This window comes from Mustela nigripes, chromosome 13, assembly GCF_022355385.1.
Source record: "Mustela nigripes isolate SB6536 chromosome 13, MUSNIG.SB6536, whole genome shotgun sequence".
NCBI classification, from domain to species: Eukaryota; Metazoa; Chordata; class Mammalia; order Carnivora; family Mustelidae; genus Mustela; species Mustela nigripes.
In genome coordinates this window covers 48,147,392-48,164,791 of record NC_081569.1, presented here as the reverse complement: position 1 = coordinate 48,164,791, position 17,400 = coordinate 48,147,392, and the positions used below count along the sequence as shown (strand labels likewise).

Here is a 17,400-nt window from a genome sequence, read left to right as displayed (position 1 = left end):
TTTCCCCCCTGGGATGGATTTCCCCGTAAAATAAATGTCTTGTCTGAATTAATCTTATTTTTAAAAGGAGAGAGTCATCATATTGTAAAGACAGATCATAAAAAGATGCATCAATCTGTCAGAAGGCTGGTTACGATGAGTGTTTGTTTAGCAGAAACAGTGCCCCCCTCCCCCTGACTCTCCGACCCCCAGCCTCCCAGCCCCCAGCTCACCAGTCCCCGGCATCTGGCCTATGAGGCTGGGCTGTTGCTGTGCCCAGCCCCGTGCAGGCAGCTTCTCCTGCATGCCTGGGGCCCCTGCAGTCTGTGCGGCCCAGCTTTACTCCTTAGACGGGCTGGCACACAATCCCTGCACGCAGCTACCTCCCTTTTCAGCAGAGGCCCAGCAGCGCCCCCAGCTGGAGAGGCCAGTCCCGCTGCCCAGCCGTGTCCCAGATGCTTTGATTTGGGAGCTCAACAGTATTCAGGATCTTAATGGTAACTTCAAATCTATTTTGTTTATTCTCGAAAAAACAAACAAACACAAAACTATATAGGCCTTAACCTAAGGACATAGATTAGGAGCGAAAATTCAAGCAATTCCTGAAGAGCCAGGGGTAAAATTCCTATACCATAAGGTGAAACATTACAAGGTAATACACGAATGTGCAAAATAAAAGAGGAACATGTGAAAGTCCTCCTTTATCTTCTCCGCCGTTGACCACTGGGAACGTTTGGTGTGTTTCCTGTCTTCCAATGTATTTCTACCAATTTTTCCCTTGCTCTATACACATGTGTTGCTTATTTTGGGTTATGTGAGGTTTTTTTCTTTTTCCTTTTACTTAACATCCTTTAAAAAAAAAACTATAAAATCTACAGCCATTTATCATTAAAAACTTCAAACTTTACAGAGGGGTAGAAGATAAAAAGAAAAACAAAATAAAACAACCCTCAAACAATACCCTTTCCCTGTCCCTCCATTCCCACTCCCCAAAGCAAACAGATGAGAAACATATATTCTTTGCGTATTTCTTAAGAAAGGATTACGCATATACCAGCACTTAAAAATATTCATCCTTAATCTGTTCATCCTACCGGTGAGGAAGCGACAGCTCAGAGACGTCCCAGGGCAGACCCACGGTCACACAGCTGACTGGGACAGAGGCAAACTTGGCAGCCAGTGCCCTGATTTCAGAGAGCAAAGGTCCTTTCTCCACACGTCTCCAAGGTGTCTGCCCACCGCCAGTCTTGTCTCTAATCCCTCCCTAATCTTGACTCTGCCAGACTGTGACACCTCGCACCATTGCCACTGGTTGTCACCCTCCCTACCCGAAAACGCTTGTGGGCTCTTGGCGTGTTGTTGGTCTGGGTGGGCCTGTCTCAGGGTTTCAGGAGCACCTGCTGCCTCTGTCAGAGCTGTCCTCAGAGCAGAGCAGCCTCGTGGAGCCTGGCCAAGGGATTCCTTCAGTGGGCTCGAGTTCACGCCTTGGTTTCCCAGATTAAAATGACAGCTATGTGCAGAGGACCTTTCCTTCCCAAGGATCATTCCAGTTATGTAGGACCTGTGCCTTGTGGGAGTCGACATGCGGGGTAGGCCTACTGCCGCTCCCTATGTGCTAGATTCTGGGGCTGCAGGCCTGGCTGTGGGGAGCTGACAGTGTGGGGAGCTCACATTCACATAATGCACCTTTTATCTGTAGTTAGCCTGTGTTCCTTCTGTTCCTTTTCTTTCTTCTTCTTTTTTTTTTTTTTTAAAGATTTTATTTATTTATTTGACAGACAGAGATCACAAGTAGGCAGAGAGGCAGGCAGAGAGAGAGGGAAGCAGGCTCCCTGCTGAGCAGAGAACCCGATGCGGGCCTCAATCCCAGGACCCTGAGATCATGACCTGAGCCGAAGGCAGCGGCTTAACTCACTGAGCCACCCAGGCGCCCAACCTTCTGTTCCTTTTCTGTGTGCCCTCCTTAGCCCTCTTAGACCCACAAATGTCTAAGGAGGAAAGTCAGTCAGCCATACGGATGCGTTTGTTTCTCTTGTTGATGGTGGCAGGGCCCCCATCTGGACATCCAGGCAATATCCAGATGGACAGACCCCACATTTGATCCTGCACCTCCAATGATAAGAGGTGGCAGAGCCCCAGGGCAGAGCCTGGACCTATGCTCAGCCAGGCCTATGCTGACCTTACAGATGGAAACTTGGAAAGCCCCAGAACCTGGACAGTGGGTCCAGGGGGGGAGGCATGGGGAGGTGGGTATGGTAGGGAGAGGGTCTGTATGTGCATCTGTGAGGGGCTGTTAGGGAATGGCAGCTAGAGAACTCCGATCTTGAAAACGAATTCTCTTGACTTCACAGATCCACCCAGTCTGGGCCTCGAGGTGTTGCCTAGAGCCAGGGCTTCAGGGTGGGGCACAGTCTGCTCTGGCGGGTCTTGGATTCCCTGCAGCTCAGGAACCCCTCCCTCCCAGCAAGCAAAACCTCCAAGATCTCTGGTTCCGCAGCGCCCTCCAGTGGCTACCTGGAGTATGTCTGGCGAGAAAGCCTTAGGACTTGTGTGATCCTAAGTCAAACATGTGGACCCTTAATGGATTTTAGAATCTGTATTCAAGTTCCTCTATCTGCTCCCACTGTCTGCGTGATACAAAATTCTAGGTGAACAGAGAGAGAGAGAGAGAGACAGACAGAGAGACAGAGAAGTACTATGCTAAACGGACTCCGCTCTGCCAACTTTCCAAATGACTTTGGCGCATTCCCAATGCATACCCCAGCCCTAAGTCAGGACACCCTCTTAGCTAACTTCTCCACTGCAGGGAGTGACAAAACATGCTCTAAAATGCATCAGAAAAACAAGGGGCACTGATAGAGAGAGGGATAGATGGAAAATACGCAGAAAAGCAAATATAGCAAAATGCTAACAGAGGAATCCAGCAACTGGGTAACCATCCACTGTACAATTCTTTTAGTTATCTTTATGTTTGAAAATTTTCATAAGAAAATGTCGGGATAAAATCCCGAATGACTGTGGTGATTAAGCAGGTGTGGGACCACTGTTGTAGGGGAAGCCTCCCTCAGAGGACTTTTGGAGGGGCAGTGGCCCCCTCTGTACTTCCTTCTGGAGCCGCTGGCCTCTGGCCTGGTCAGTTTCTCAGCAAAACCCGGAACGCACCCCACTTTTCCCGGGGTCTTGAAGGAAGTCCACCTGCCCCTGGCCACTCCTTCTCTGGGGGTGGAGTGGGACAAGGTGGGTCCTCTGAGGCCGGTCTCTGTGGGGCATGGGAGCATATGGTCAAGCTGGCTGGCAGTGTGGGTTGGGCAGCACTGGGAGAGATGAGGCTAAAAGTTCTCCTGGAAGAATTTGAAGCTGAACTGCTCACAGTGGCCCTTGAGCACCTTGGCCAGGGCTGGGGAGCCACAGAAGAAGACCTGCACCTTGCCCTTCTTCTCAGCAGCCACCTTCTGGAACACCTGAGCCCACACGGGGTAGGAGAGAGCAGAGGGAGGGGAGTGAGCCTGTGGACCCGCTCAGGGACACACCCAGCTGGGTGTGACATTATGACAACATAATGGCAGCGATGTCCCTCCATCCCCATGAGGAACTACAAGGTACAGCTGCATGGCATCGGAGTGCAGGGTCCAACATGCATTCTTTTGGGGGGGGCACTTACTCTACCCCTAACCTGACCCAGACCCCAGGAAGGGGCTGGACCAGAAGACCCAGGCCCTCCATTCCCGGAGCATATCTGCAGGGAGACTGTGCTGTTGGGGGACAGCGACAGGGCCCCGTGGGCACACTGAACTCTGACTGTCCGGACATCCTGCTAGTCCTCCCTCGGTCACATGCCTCCACTGAAATGTCTCTTTTCCTAAACTCCAGCCGTTGCCTCAGTGAAGACCCTTTCCCACCCCAAATTCTGCTTACGGAGGCCATTGCCAAAAGCCCTCCTTGGTGCCCAAGCACCAGTGGTGTCCTCTTCCCTCACTCTCTGGGCATGATCATTGCCCATGGATTGAAAAGCAGTAACTTCTGATACCTTACACAAATGGTCCTCTGACTGGCAAGTACTCAGCGGGGGAGAGAATCTAAAAACCAATCTAAGAAACAAAATAAAGACTGCAAACTTTTGTTCCTTTGGGCCTCAGTATTTCCATTTGTACTGAGAAGGATTGGACTTGGTGCTTCCCCAAGATCCCGTCTACTCAGGACTTCTGACCCCGATTCCCAGGGAGTCAGGGCTGGGGGAGGCCTAGGAGGTCAAACTGACTAACTTCTTCGCAGAACAGATGGGGAAACTGAGTCCAATGATGGAACAAAGAGATCCAGTCATGCTGCCAGTGATCCTGGTTGGATCCTGGCCCCTGGCCTCATGCTTGGTCCCTAGCTGCTCGTCCTCAGTCTCCCAGCGACTGCCTTAGGCTCTCTGCCCCAATGGTCCCTGCAGGCGGTGGGGCTGTCACTGGCCTTTACCTTGTTCCAGTCGGGCCGCCCAGGCTGGGTGCGTGTCTGGAGGCCCGTGATGGAGTCCTTCTTCTCCTTCTTGGCCAGGAGGTCGAGAGCCATCTGCAGGCCAATGGCCTTCATGTCATTCTTGCCCAGTGCAGAGGTCATATACATGTGCAGCTCCAGGAAGGGGTCTGGGTGGTGGGAAGCAAAGGCGGCACTGAGGGGCTCGCGCCCGTAATGGGGACCAGGCACGATGTCAGCCCCTGGCCCTGGGACTTGGAGTGAGACCATGAGGGCTCCGGGCTCACGCCTTCGGTCCACCAGCGCTTTAGAAGGAAAGCTGGCCCACTGCTGGAGTGGGGCCTGCTCTGAGCCAGGCGCACAGTGTGACTGTATCCACAGTCCGGCCTGCACCCCACGGCCACCTCAGGACTCGAAGGTGGAATGAAACCCATTCCAGGAGAGCATGGCAGTCCTTGGGCTCCGAAGCTCATGCCCTGTCACACCTCATGGTGTCTGTTCCATTTGGTTGGGGACACAGGCCAGGCACGGCCGAAAAGCTGAGACCAAAGGGTCAAGGGTTGAATGAAGGGATCAGGTGGCAAAGGGTACCGAGCTACAGAGAATGGCTGCAGCAGACGAGGGGTGTTCTGGGACCGTGGGGATTGGGACAGGTCTCGGAAGAGGGGCACGGTTCAAAGCTAGGGTGGGATGCGCGAAAGGAGGGCATCCTGAGGAGGGGGGCAGATGAGCCAAGAGTGAGAGGCTAGAAGAGATGCGATGCTCGTTGGGAGTGACATGACTGCCCACCTAGAATACAGGAGCCTTGAACGGGAGCAACAGGAGATTGGGGAGAGGAGACCGGACGCACACTGAGGCTGGCAGGGAAAGGGCCTTGAATGCCCAGCTGGCAAATGGGGGGCAGGTAGCAGGTATCAGAGTGGGGTGTGGCAGGGTGAGAACAGCATCCCAGAAGGGCAGCCAGAGGGCAGGAGGGACAGGGCAGAGGCTGGCCTGGCTCTGCCTGGACACAGGCCTGGACACAGTGGGATGCCTGTAGTGGGACGGGTTTGCTAAGATCTGGATCCCTTCGGCTTGCAGGGCAATTTGAGCTCCCTGGTAGGCATCTCTGTGCTCAAGCAGTTTACTCCATTTTCCCTGATCTGGCAGATTAATGTATCATTTTCCATGTGGGCCATGACAGAGAAGGGGCTGGCGATACCATCCTCCACTTGGGCACTGGTCCAAGCCAGAGATGATGGGGCCTGATCTGGGACGTTGGGGCTGTGAGCGGATGATCACTCCATCCTTCTCCTCTCCCAGGACTAAAGGATCCCTGCCATCCCGGCTGGCTCTCTATTGTTTCATATGTTGCCATTAGCTCCCTTTTCCTTTGGCTCGAGGTCTCAGTCACTGTTAAAATGCAAATGGCCCTAGGAGGGAGAATAAATTTCGTTTCACATACCATTTAACTTGAGAGAGCCCTGACCCTTCTTCCCCTCCCTCAGAGTCCTTAACCCCCAGAGAGGGGACCAGGGAGAACGACCCTGTGGTAAGAGGGAGAAGAAGGAGCTCTGGAGAATGGCCCGACATGGTTTCCACCCCTGCCAGAACTGTTGTGTTTGAGATAGTCACTCTATTTCTGGGACACTCTCTTAAAGGAATCATCCAAAAGAAGGAAATAAACTATGTACACAAATATATTAATTGCAGCTTTATATATGATAGTGGAGAATAAGAACAAATACATTGTCCAATAGCAGGAGCATGGTGGACCACTGACATACCATTCATTGTAGAGCTATTAAATACCACTACTACTTAAATACTACCACTACTACTACATTAAATACTGCTGATACTACTACTACTTCAATACTACTACTACTAAATACTGCTACTACTATCATTGCTACTATAGCTACCACTACTACGATTTTAATTACTACTACTGCTACTGCTACTATTACTACTGCTGCTACTAATATTAATGCTACTGCTACTATAGCTACTTTGATGACTATGACTACTGCTACTATGACTAGTGCTACTACACCTACTACCACCATTACTACTAGTGCTACTACAACTACTGTTGTAACTGCTGCTGCCACTATTGTTACTATAGCTATTGCTACTACAATATTACTACTACTGCTGCTAATGCTACTATTGCTACTATTTCTACTATAGCTACTCTACTATGACTATTACTACTACAGCTACCACTACTATAGCTACTACAGCTATTACTATTGCCACTACTGCTACTACTATTGGTACTACTGCTACTTCTACCATTACTACTTATATTACCACTGCTACTATTATTGCTAGTACTGCCACTACTACTATTACTACTACTACCATTGCTAGTACTGCCACTACTACTATTACTACTACTACCATTGCTGCTACTTCAATTGCTACTACCTTTACTACAACTACTGCTACAACTACTATTGCTGCTGCTACTATTGCTACTACTGCTACTGTTGCTACTACTGCTACTATTACAATTACTTCTTCTGCTGCTGCTCATTTTACTGAGCAGTTATTAAGCTCCAGTTCCATGTGCTGCACAGATGATCTCGTTGACTCCTCATGACAACCCTGTGAGGGGGGTACTAGTTCCATTCATATTTTTCGCATGAGGAAATCAAAGCAGTCAAATAATGTCCCCACATTAGCCATTAGTCAGTCAAAGCAAAGCCGTCAAATAATGTCCCCAAGTTTTGAGAGTTACTATGGGATAGAATAAAGATTCAAACTCAAACAGAATATTTGAAGCTTAAGCTGTAGAAATTAAAAGCAATAAGCCACAGATTCTTGAACTCAAACCTTGGTAAATAATTAGAGTTGAAATCAGAAGTCACAGGTTTCTGTTGTAGTTCATGAAAAACCCAGGAAGAAATTTGAGGTAATAAAGTTGTTGACTCAAGTGGCTTTGAGACTACAAAGCACCAGGTTTGCTGTTATCCTTTGTTTACACAGATTACGAAGAAGCAAATAGCAAATATTTATATACCAGTAACCAGGAAATTTAAATGAAATATAAACTTCCCCCCTAGCTAGTCCTCATAAATTGAGTTTCTAATAAATTAATGTACATAAAAGCATTTAGAATGAATTTGAGGCTCTATAAATATTTGCTAAAATTGTTATTTACAAGAAAAGGCGAAGAGCTTCATTGCGACATTCTAGAGTTTACCAATTCTGTGTCAAACATGTTGACTTGCGCTTTAGGGCTTTGAACGTCTGTTATTCTAAACTACATCTGTTTGAATGTTTCTTATAAAAAAAAAAAAACACGTTTGATTGCTTGAACTTATAAACTATTTATCATGGAATTTTAATTCACTCATGGCAGCCTTAGGATAATTAAACAGCCAAACAAGATCCGGTTCCACTGAACTCAACCAGCATAATACCCCATCCCCTGCCAATTCTCTAAAGTTAGAAACATACCTAAAAATATCCCTCCTTATATTAATTATTCTGTAAGTAAAACACAACAATGATTCTAACAGATTCACTTTAAACACAGAACAAAACCTCAGTGTTCCATGAAGATGTCCTGTGAAGACTATGATGAACACAGAGAAACACGCCATTGTACAGACTAAGACTTGGCTTAGCACAAAGCATAGGCAGCAACACTCGGGGACAGGGAAGGGACGATTGTGGGGCTGGAGGAGGACATTCAAAAGTATGATGAAGTATGAAAGAAGGGACCAAACAGGAAAGTAATTCGTACATGCTAAGCTGTTTAACCTGTACCTTAGACCATTCTCTACACTTATGGGTGGCCATCTCATTAGGAAAAATACCGAGCATGCAGCCCTAATCACTACCTATGCCTCTTCACCTGTTCGTCTCTACTGGCAGATTATGTACATTAAAAACTGATGTTGGAGGGGCACCTGCATGGTTCAGTCAGTTGAGCATCCAACTCTTGGTTTCAGCTCAGGTTGTGATCTCAGGGTCGTGAGATCGAGCCCTGCGTCAGGCTCCACGCTGAGCGGGGAGTCTGAGGGAGCACTTCTATCTTTGTCATTCGTTGTTAGGGAAATGCAAATTAAGAGCACACTGAGATACTGTTACATACCCACTAGAATGGCCAAAATGAAAGACACTGCTGAGATCAAGTGTTGGCAAGGTTGAAAAGCTACTGGAACTCTCATCCACTACGGATGGAAACACAGAAATTGGAAAACTGGTTTGGCAGCGTCTTATACAATTAAACTTAACACATACCACACTACCCAGCAAATACATCCACACAAAGACTTATGTGCACATATGCAGAGCAGCTTTATTCTGAATGGCCAAAATGTGGAAATAAAAGTGGAAATAACATCTATTCACAAGTGAAGGGCAAAGCAGATTGTGGTATATCCACAAAACAGCAAAGGGATTAACTATTTTCTAATACCTGCAGCAACATGGGTAAGTCTCAAAGATATTATGTTAAGTGAAAGAAGTTAGAAAACTGTGACTGTCATATGATTCCACTTACTGGAGATTCTAGAAAAGACAAAACTATAGTGATCGAAAGCAGATCAGATGGTGCAGGGAGCTGCAAAAGGGGACAGGGCGTTGATGCAAAGGAGGATGAGCGAAATTTGGGGGTGTGGATAGAAATGCTCCATGTTTTGAGTGTGGTGGTGGTTACACAGTTGTACATATGTGTCGTAATGTCATTGTATTTACTGTAAACTTGTATTGGTGAATGTCATCATATGTAAATTATCCCTTAAAAAAAGCTAAAAAAAGAAAAGAAAAGAAAAGAAAAGAACGTGTGAATAAGAGTCATCTGATGTACATTCCTGGGGAGGGGCCCGTGGGTGGCTCAGTCAGTTCAGCAGCTGCCTTTGGCTCAGGTCATGGTCCCAGGGGCCTGAGATCGAGTTCTGTGTTGGCCTTCTTGCTCAGCAGGGATTCTGCTTCCCCCTCTCCCTCTGCACCCTGCTCTCTCTCTCTCTCTTTTTCTCAAATGCATAATAATAACAATAATAAGATGTACGTTCCTGGGCCCTGCTCTCTCAGAGATCCTGATTTGGAAGTCTGGGATGAGACTCAGGGAATCTAAATTTTCATCAAGTGGGGGGCATCTGGGTGGCTCAGTTGTTAAATGTCGGCCTTCGGCTCAGGACACGAACCCAGGGTCCTGCAGTCAAGCCCTGTGTCGGGCTCCCTGCTCAGCCAGAAGCCTGCTTCTTTCTCTCCCTCTCCCACTCCCGCTGTTTATATTCCCTCCCTCACTGTCTCTCTCTGTCAAATAAATAAATAGAAAATCTTAAAAAGATAAATTTTCAGGGGGCGCCTGGGTGGCTCAGGGTTAAAGCCTCTGCCTTCAGGTCATGATCCCAGGGTCCTGGGATCGAGCCCCACATTGGGCTCTCTGCTCAGCAGGGAGCCTGCTTCCTCCTCTCTCTCTGCCCGCCTCTCTGCCTACTTGTGATCTCTGTCTGTCAAGTAAATAAAATCTTTAGAAAAAAAAAGATAAATTTTCAAGTGCTCATTGCGAATTAAAAGAAATACCACAAAAGAGGGAAATTAGAAAAAAAGGATATATATTTTTGTAAATGTAAATAAGAAAAAAACAGCAGGAGATCCTTTAAAATGCCTGGAATAGTTTGCATAGCTAGATGGGATTATGAATAACTTCTTCTCCTCTTTTTTTGGTTTTGTAAATGTTACATTTTAGTGGTGGAAGAAAAACCATTCCTCTCTCCTCCACATTTTTGATAGAAATAGAATACATTTAAACACTGTCTTAAACCCCCCACCCCCACCCCGAGCCCGAACCCCCACCCTGCTGCCATCCTCCTCAGGCCCTGTCCCTTTCCTACCCTCTTGGGTCATCTCGGCCTGGTCCATCTCCAGCTTGGTCAGCAGGCTCACAAACCACTCAAAAGACCGCTGGTCTCGGTTGATCCAGATGAAGTCCACCTGGGGAGAGGGGTCTTTCTGTTCAGGGCTGGCCCTGCCTCGTTCAGGGCATGCTCACATCTGTGATCCCCAGCGCCTAGATGACCACTTCCGTGAGGTCAGGGCACACGCTATCATCCCCATTTAATGGAGGGGAAAATGGAGGCTTGCAGGGGTAGGAACCTTGCCCAGGTCACAGAGCAGCATGGAATCAGGACCCAAGTCCCTGACTGGCAGGTCAGGGCTTTCTATAATAACCTCTTGTTAATAGCAAGCAGTGTGCTGAAATATTAAGCTTAGGAAGAAGGCAGAAGGACATTACTTATTTTCCCCCTACAAGCTCTTTTAAGTGACCTATAGGAAATAATGCATTTTCAAAAGGCAAACATTTTCATTTTTAAAACCACCACCAGGTGATGGCTAGCACACGTCAAGGTTATAACTGGATCCCAGCTGCCTGACTTTTAGGTTCCAAGGTCTTTAGGGGAACTCTACCTTCAGGGCCCAGAATGCCTCTCAGAGGTGATAGGTGGAGGCCTGGACACATGGGAGGCACGAGGAGGACATGGGGTGTTGAGGGAAGCACAGGGAGCAGCCATTCCAAGCAGGAGGGAGAGTCATCTGTCTCTCCCCTGCATCTGCACAGGAGAGCTCACTCTGGTCAGGGAGGTTTCCAGGGGAGAGGGTCCAGAGGCCTGCCTGGAGGAGGCAGTGCTTACCTTGCGGAGCTTCATGTCCTCATCCTGGATGCTATCCATCCAGGAGTGCTGGCAGCTGGGGCAAATGTGCTTCCTCTTCTGGTGCCTGAGGAGAGTCAATGAGTGATTTTGGATTTGGGGCGGATATGAGACTTCTCAGACCAAAGAACAGTACAAGGGATGGGGGAAAAGGGTGAGGTGGCAGGGCCCACCCTATGAGGAAGGGGAGGATTGAGAGCCAAAAGAGAGAGAGAGGAGGGACCGGGGAGGAAAGAGAAAACAGGGTGCAAGGAGAGAAGGAAGGAGCAAGGGGGAGGGAAGAAGTGGGGTGCTTTTTGGGACGCTGCCCCAGGAGGCAGGCAGGGAGGGGTGGCAGCCTGTCCACCCACCGGTACATGATGCTCTGCAGGATAGAGGCAAAGGGGGTGATGCCGATGCCCGCCCCGATGAGTACCGCGTGCTCAGAGGCAAAGATCCTGCGGGTGGGGGTTCCGTAGGGGCCGCTGATGTAGCACTGTGAACGGGAGGGCGTTTCAGGAAAGAGAGGACTGGGTGCCTGGAGAGCTGGAACCCCCCCGTTACATGCAGGCAGTCACCTGGGCCTAAGTGGCCCCCACTGTAGTGCTCAGAGCACAAGTCTGGGAGACCCCTGGGATGTGAGAAGGCAGAGCTGGTGAGGGATGTGAGAAGGCAGAGCTGTGAAGGGATGGGTTTGGTCCCCTTCTCTGGATGCCTGGGGACTTGGAGAACGGGGGTACCTGGGGCTTCTTTTCCTCTGGTTGCAGCAGGGGGCATGTCCACCCACTGGACCCTCTTACCTTGATGTTACAAAGCAGGTGGTTCTCAGAGGACATCTCAGAGACCTGCGGGGAGCAGAGAGCTGTGGGCGGATCAGGCAATTCTCAGAGGCAACCCAGCCCTTGTTGGTCTAAACAACTCTACAAAAAGGGAACTGTATTTTTTTATCTGCCCTAGGCATTCCAGGGAGCCCTTCTAAGGGAGAATGTCAATGATGTGCTGATAAACTGACTCTTCCAAAAAAGAACACATCACAAAATCACTGATTGGTAGTGTCTGGAGATTTCTGGTATAAATGCTGCCATCATGGCTTCCAATGTAATAACTGTGTCTCATGACTGGCTCTTAAAGCTCCTGAAAATCTAAGGATGGGCTCTTGTGGTCCAATACAAGGCAGCCTCCGGAGTGCCCAGAGAACACTCACTCACCCCCAGTCTCCAGCCACTCTTATAACTTTCGTGTCTCTGATACACCGCTGGCTTTGTATATTCTCTTCCCTTGACCTAGAACACCCTCTCCTCTTCCTCAGCAGGCAAGTTCCTGTGCAGCCTTCAGAGTCCAGTTCACTTGAAGCAGCTGCTGCCCCTTGAAGCTCTATCCAGATGCACCAGCCAGAAAAGCCTGGGCTGGCCTGGCTCTCAGCTCCACCCTGCCCTTGGGACCCTGTTCTGGGCCTGCTGATGGGAGCCACTGAGGGCAAGGAGCAGGCCTCCTCTGTCTGCTCTGCCTGACTGCTCCAGGCCTGAGCACAAAGCAGACTGGATCTGGGAGGTTAGGGGATTTCCTTCCCAAAGGTGAAGCAAGCAGATCCCCCCCACCCCCACCCCAAACAGTCCTCAGGAGCCTGGATAGTTCTTTGTCTGGTGCTGGAAGGCAGAGTTAGGAGCAACCTTCATAATCATCCAGAGAAAATCCTCATTTCACTGAGGAGGAACGTGGTCTCAGAGCATGGGGATGACCTGCCGCAGTTCCCAAAGAGCTCAGGGTAGATCTGGGTCTCCCACTGACTGTCCAAGGCTCATCCCATGACGGCACATTGCTTCTTTGGGGGGGGGGGTCCCCTGCATGCTGCATCCCGCACAGTGTCAGACTTGAACGACTGGTGTCAGAGGTGCTCTGGACAAATGCTACTGTCCTTCAAGACTCCCGATTGCAAGGAGAAACCCTACATCATGGTTAGTGATCTTTGACATGCAACACTCACCAGTCCCACCTTTTTTTTTTTTTTTTACAAAGTGAGAAAGAGAAAGAGTATGAGAGAGAGTCCAAGAGAGAAAGAGGAGGAGTGGATCTCAAGCTTCAGGCTCGGAGCATGACCAGGCAGGAACATTGGACAAGAATGGAGTCACATGGGTTTTTATTGATTTTTACTTCTAGAGTTATCTTCCAATGATGGCACATGCTACTAGTTTGCCATTAAAGCAGCCATCTCAAGCAGCCTTTTAGATACAATGAAGTTGAAAGTTGTTGGGGCCGATTCCACGTTAAAACCTGTTAAACACCTAGGGCCTGCGGGGCCTGCTTAGCCAGAGTGACTCCGTGTTGCCTAGATAGCTATTTTGTTGCCTGGGTAGCCATTTCATTGCCATGTTGTCTAGATAGCCATTTTGTTGTTTAATAAATGCCTCAGCAGTTACTGATACTGGTTCCGGGTAACCGTTGCTAAAACACATACCTAAAACAAGGCCATTTTGTTGTTTAATAAATGCCTCAGCAGTTACTACTATCAGTTCCAGGTAACCGTTACTAAAACACAGATAGGAGACATCCAGTCAGCCAAAGCCACATATGTAAATGTCTGTGATTGTGCCCTATAAAAACTAGCCTGTAAGACCAAGGGGCTTAGACCAAAGTCGCTCTCTTTGGAGGCAGCCCTGGCCGGTCAGTCTGACTTCTAATGCTTGGCATAGAATAAGGCTTTGCATAACTTTCACCTTGTCTCAGTCTCGTTCCTTTGATAACGGACCCAACAAAAGTGTTGTTGGGGAGTAAAGAGAGATGCTAGGTTGGAAAGATTCTCAGTGGGGAGAGACTGGCAAAAGTTCTGAAGGGGGTACGCCAACGCCTGGTTATGGGAACACCATGTCCTGTGCGTTTCGTGTGTGTGGCTTGCCCTTAAGGACCTCTCTCCCAAGTTCCAAGGACTCACCACCCCTGGGAGAAAAACACCCCAGCTTCCCGCCTCCAGCCCCAGTTTCCGCAGCCTTACTGGGCCCAGATGGGCTGGGGCTCCCCGCTGGGCTGGAGCCCCTTCCTCAGTCCCCGTGCCTACCACGCCTTGGTCTCCCTGCTGTGGAGTTCCCTTGGGCCTGTAGGAGGTCAGCTCCACGGTGACGTCCCTGCTGAAGGCCACTGCTCCCTGTGCCGAGGTTCCTGAATGCATGGGCTGGCTGGGCAAGCTCTGTTTTGTTTCAAAGTGGAAACTGCTTTGTTATTTAAAACATGAAATCAATACATGCTAGTTTGTAGAGATTCCCGTGTTATAGTACGTGCAAGAATAAAGTGAAAAAGTACCCTGAATAAAGCAGAATAGCGCTCCTCTAAACATTTTTCTAGGTCCTTCCAGACTTTTACTTACTTAAACACACACACACACACACACACACAGTCGCACGCACACAGTCTTACATAAATGAAACATACCACTTTCTAACCTGCCTTTTCCACTTAGTACATCTTTACTAGTTTTCCATGCTAATGCATATGCAGTTACATAATCTTTTTTAAGGAACATACCATTCCCTGAACAAGGTAACCAGTAATTTATTTAGCTACACCCCTATTGTTGGGCATTTCAAGTATTCCCATTTTCTCATTTTTGTTAACAACCACCATGTATAAAATAGCACCTTTCCCGTCTCTATCCCTCTCCCCCGATTTATTTTTCTTCATAGCATTTAGTTTCACTTGACACATTATGCATGTATTTTGTTTGTTTATTGTCTGTCTCTCCTGCCAGAAGGTAAGCAGGGACTGTGTCAGTTTTGCCTACTGACAGATCCTCAGCACCTTAGAACAGTCCTTAGAAAACCGTAGGTGCTGTGCTCGATAAATATTTGCTCAGTGAATGAATGAAAACGGTGACTAATGCACTTCTTGTGCAACTCTCCAATTAACTAGTCCTAAAAATGGAAATGCAGGGCCAGTGGGTCCACATATTTAATAGACTGACACATGTGGCCAGACCACGTGCCAGAAAGATTGTGCCAATTTATTCTTCAGTGGCGGTGCCTGAGGTTCCAAAGAAACACAGCCTTTAATGAATCTATTCACTGTTTCCTGAGGTGCAGGAGTCACCTGGTTTGGAAAGCTAGCTTCCTCTGTCCAGAGAACATCCTGCTTGTTTCCACCTACCCGTTCATTTCCCAAAGCTTTGCATCTTTCGGGAGGGATGCCTGCCTCTGGTCTGGATTGGCAGAATTCTGCCTCATTTTCTCGCTTGGACTTCAAATTCCACAAGGGCATGGCAGGGCTGAGCCAGGCCCGGGACTTCTTTTCCTTTGACCCTGGGCAGGGTTTCCCCGTATTAACACGTCTCCCAGCTGAGTGGTATTGTCTACTAGCTTTGTGTCCAGACACCTCCAGCCTCCTTTGTCTGTTTTTTACTGTGATCTCGCTGTATTCCTCCAAAACCTCCCAGAGCCTGCATTCATTCCAGACACTGGCAACTTGCCGGCTTTGTGAGTTTCATCAGGGCTCAGAAGATAACAATGGTGCCACTGCTGCTGTGGACGGGGACGATGGGGGGGGGGGGGGGTCCATGGGGACCCTGCTGTCTGGTCAGCTCAGTACTTTACCTGCATCCATTCCATCCTCGGTCCTTTAAAAGAATCGTTTGAGCAAGGGAGGCCAAGGATGGGGGCCTCCTCCAGTTGAATACGATGAATACGATAAAGCTTGGTGAGGCCAAAGGGTGTGCAAGGCTGTACAGTTAGAACATGCTGGAGCAGAGACATGGAGGCAGGTTTTTCTGATCTACTAGCTTAGTATCAATTTCCTCTCCCTTTCCATTGCCCCCCAGCTTCTGAAGGAGGCCTGGGGAGGACCTGGGGTCCTGGGGGAGGACATCGGGCTCTTGGATCACATAGTTAGTTCACAGCTGGTTCACCCTGTGTGGCTGTTCAGCGGGTGTATACAGCAGCTGCCCAGTGATGGATACTCACCAGCCAAGGAGATAGCAACATGGTCCCTGTGGGGTTTGTCTCCATGGTGGACCCTTCCTCCACCAAAGCCACCTACCTGGGGCCTCCTCTGGCTCCTTCTCCTCTTCAGACTCTTTGACAGCTGTCCGGAGCCACAGTCCATGGGGCACAACATCTTGAACGATTCATATAGCCTGTTTGTCCACTGGCCTTCGGACCGCACATGTAGCCAGATGGTGTCTGAGCAAGGGGGGAGGGAAGGGGGCTCAACACTGGCTCCTCCAGCAGGGAGCAGACGTGTCCCACCCCAGGGACTGGAGCTGGGCATTAAGTGCTCAAGTCCCAGATGGAATGTCCTTCTTTGGGTCCCAACCAGAGTCACAGCCCCGGGACTTGGAAATCTGATCTCCCCAGCATGAGATCCATGGAGTCAATGTAAGCCTACAAAGCAAGGGTTCAGTTTCCTCTGCCAAGACAGGGGAGCTCCCTGGAGGTGCGGGCCCTGCCTCCTCTATCAGTCCAGGGTCTCCCCATGGCAAGGACCACTCCCTCCTACATTCAACCAGGGACCCATCAATGACTCTGCACACTGGAGGTGTTCAGGCTGTGGTGGGACCAATGGCTTTCATTGTGCCCAGTGCCTGGGATGGAACAGGGGCTTATTCAGGTGCTCTGCAGAGTGGGCGACTAGTAGAAGGCAGCGTGGGGCAGCTTCTCCGCTGAAGGGCACAAGAGAGAATCCACAACATTAGAGCAAGGCGACTTGGGACCCAGGAGATGGCAGATTCCAAGCTGAAACCCTGAAGAAAGCCCTTGGAGAAGGGGTCCCATCAATGACGCCTCCGTATAGTGCACACAGTCCTTGTAATCACACTAGTATCAGTATACTGGAATACCATGCAGCCGCAGAGGAAAGCTCTTGTTTTAAAAGAACAGATATGCAAAGACCTTCAAAGATATTCTGTGCATGGAGAAAAAGTGGACTGCAAAAAGTGTGAACAGTGAGATTCATGTAGGCAAAATTCTCTCTGCACCAATAGAGCCACATAGAAATAGTAATACAGGGCCGCCTGGGTGGCTCAGTTGGTTAAGCATTTGCCTTTGGTTCAGTCATGATACGGGGTTCCTGGTATGGAGCCCCGCATCAGGCTCCCTGCTCAGCAGAGAACCTGCTTCTCCCTTTCCCTCTGCCTACCGCTCTCCCCCTGCTTGTGCTCTCTCTCTCAAATAAATAAAATCTTTAAAAAGAAAGAAAGAAAGAAACATTAAGACAGATCACCAAAAGACTGACAATGGCTTTCTTTGGATGGAATTATTTGAGGAATTTAAATTTTCTTCTGTACATATTTCTATACTGTCTGACTTTTCTGAGAGCAGGCATCTTCTTGAGAAACAGAACAGGAAAGAAAACT

The 17,400-nt window shown here is 48.9% G+C and overlaps 1 protein-coding gene across 4 annotated transcripts in view; it reads right to left on the bottom strand.

Annotated features, from left to right (window-relative positions):
- Positions 1-477: 477 nt before the first annotated feature.
- Positions 478-17,400, bottom strand: part of NOX5 (NADPH oxidase 5) — a 32,410-nt gene continuing 15,487 nt past the window's right edge. For 3 of the 4 annotated variants that reach the window (XM_059372365.1, XM_059372364.1, XM_059372367.1), the window contains 8 exons: positions 16,086-16,228; positions 14,056-14,247; positions 11,867-11,911; positions 11,438-11,562; positions 11,070-11,154; positions 10,272-10,371; positions 4,441-4,607; positions 478-3,440 (listed from right to left, as the gene is read on the bottom strand). In XM_059372365.1, the coding sequence (XP_059228348.1) occupies positions 3,309-3,440; positions 4,441-4,607; positions 10,272-10,371; positions 11,070-11,154; positions 11,438-11,562; positions 11,867-11,911; positions 14,056-14,247; positions 16,086-16,228 (989 nt within the window). In that variant the 3' untranslated portion in view covers positions 478-3,308. The remainder of the gene's footprint in view (positions 3,441-4,440; positions 4,608-10,271; positions 10,372-11,069; positions 11,155-11,437; positions 11,563-11,866; positions 11,912-14,055; positions 14,248-16,085; positions 16,229-17,400) is intronic. The other variant, XM_059372366.1, reaches the window with a different exon arrangement.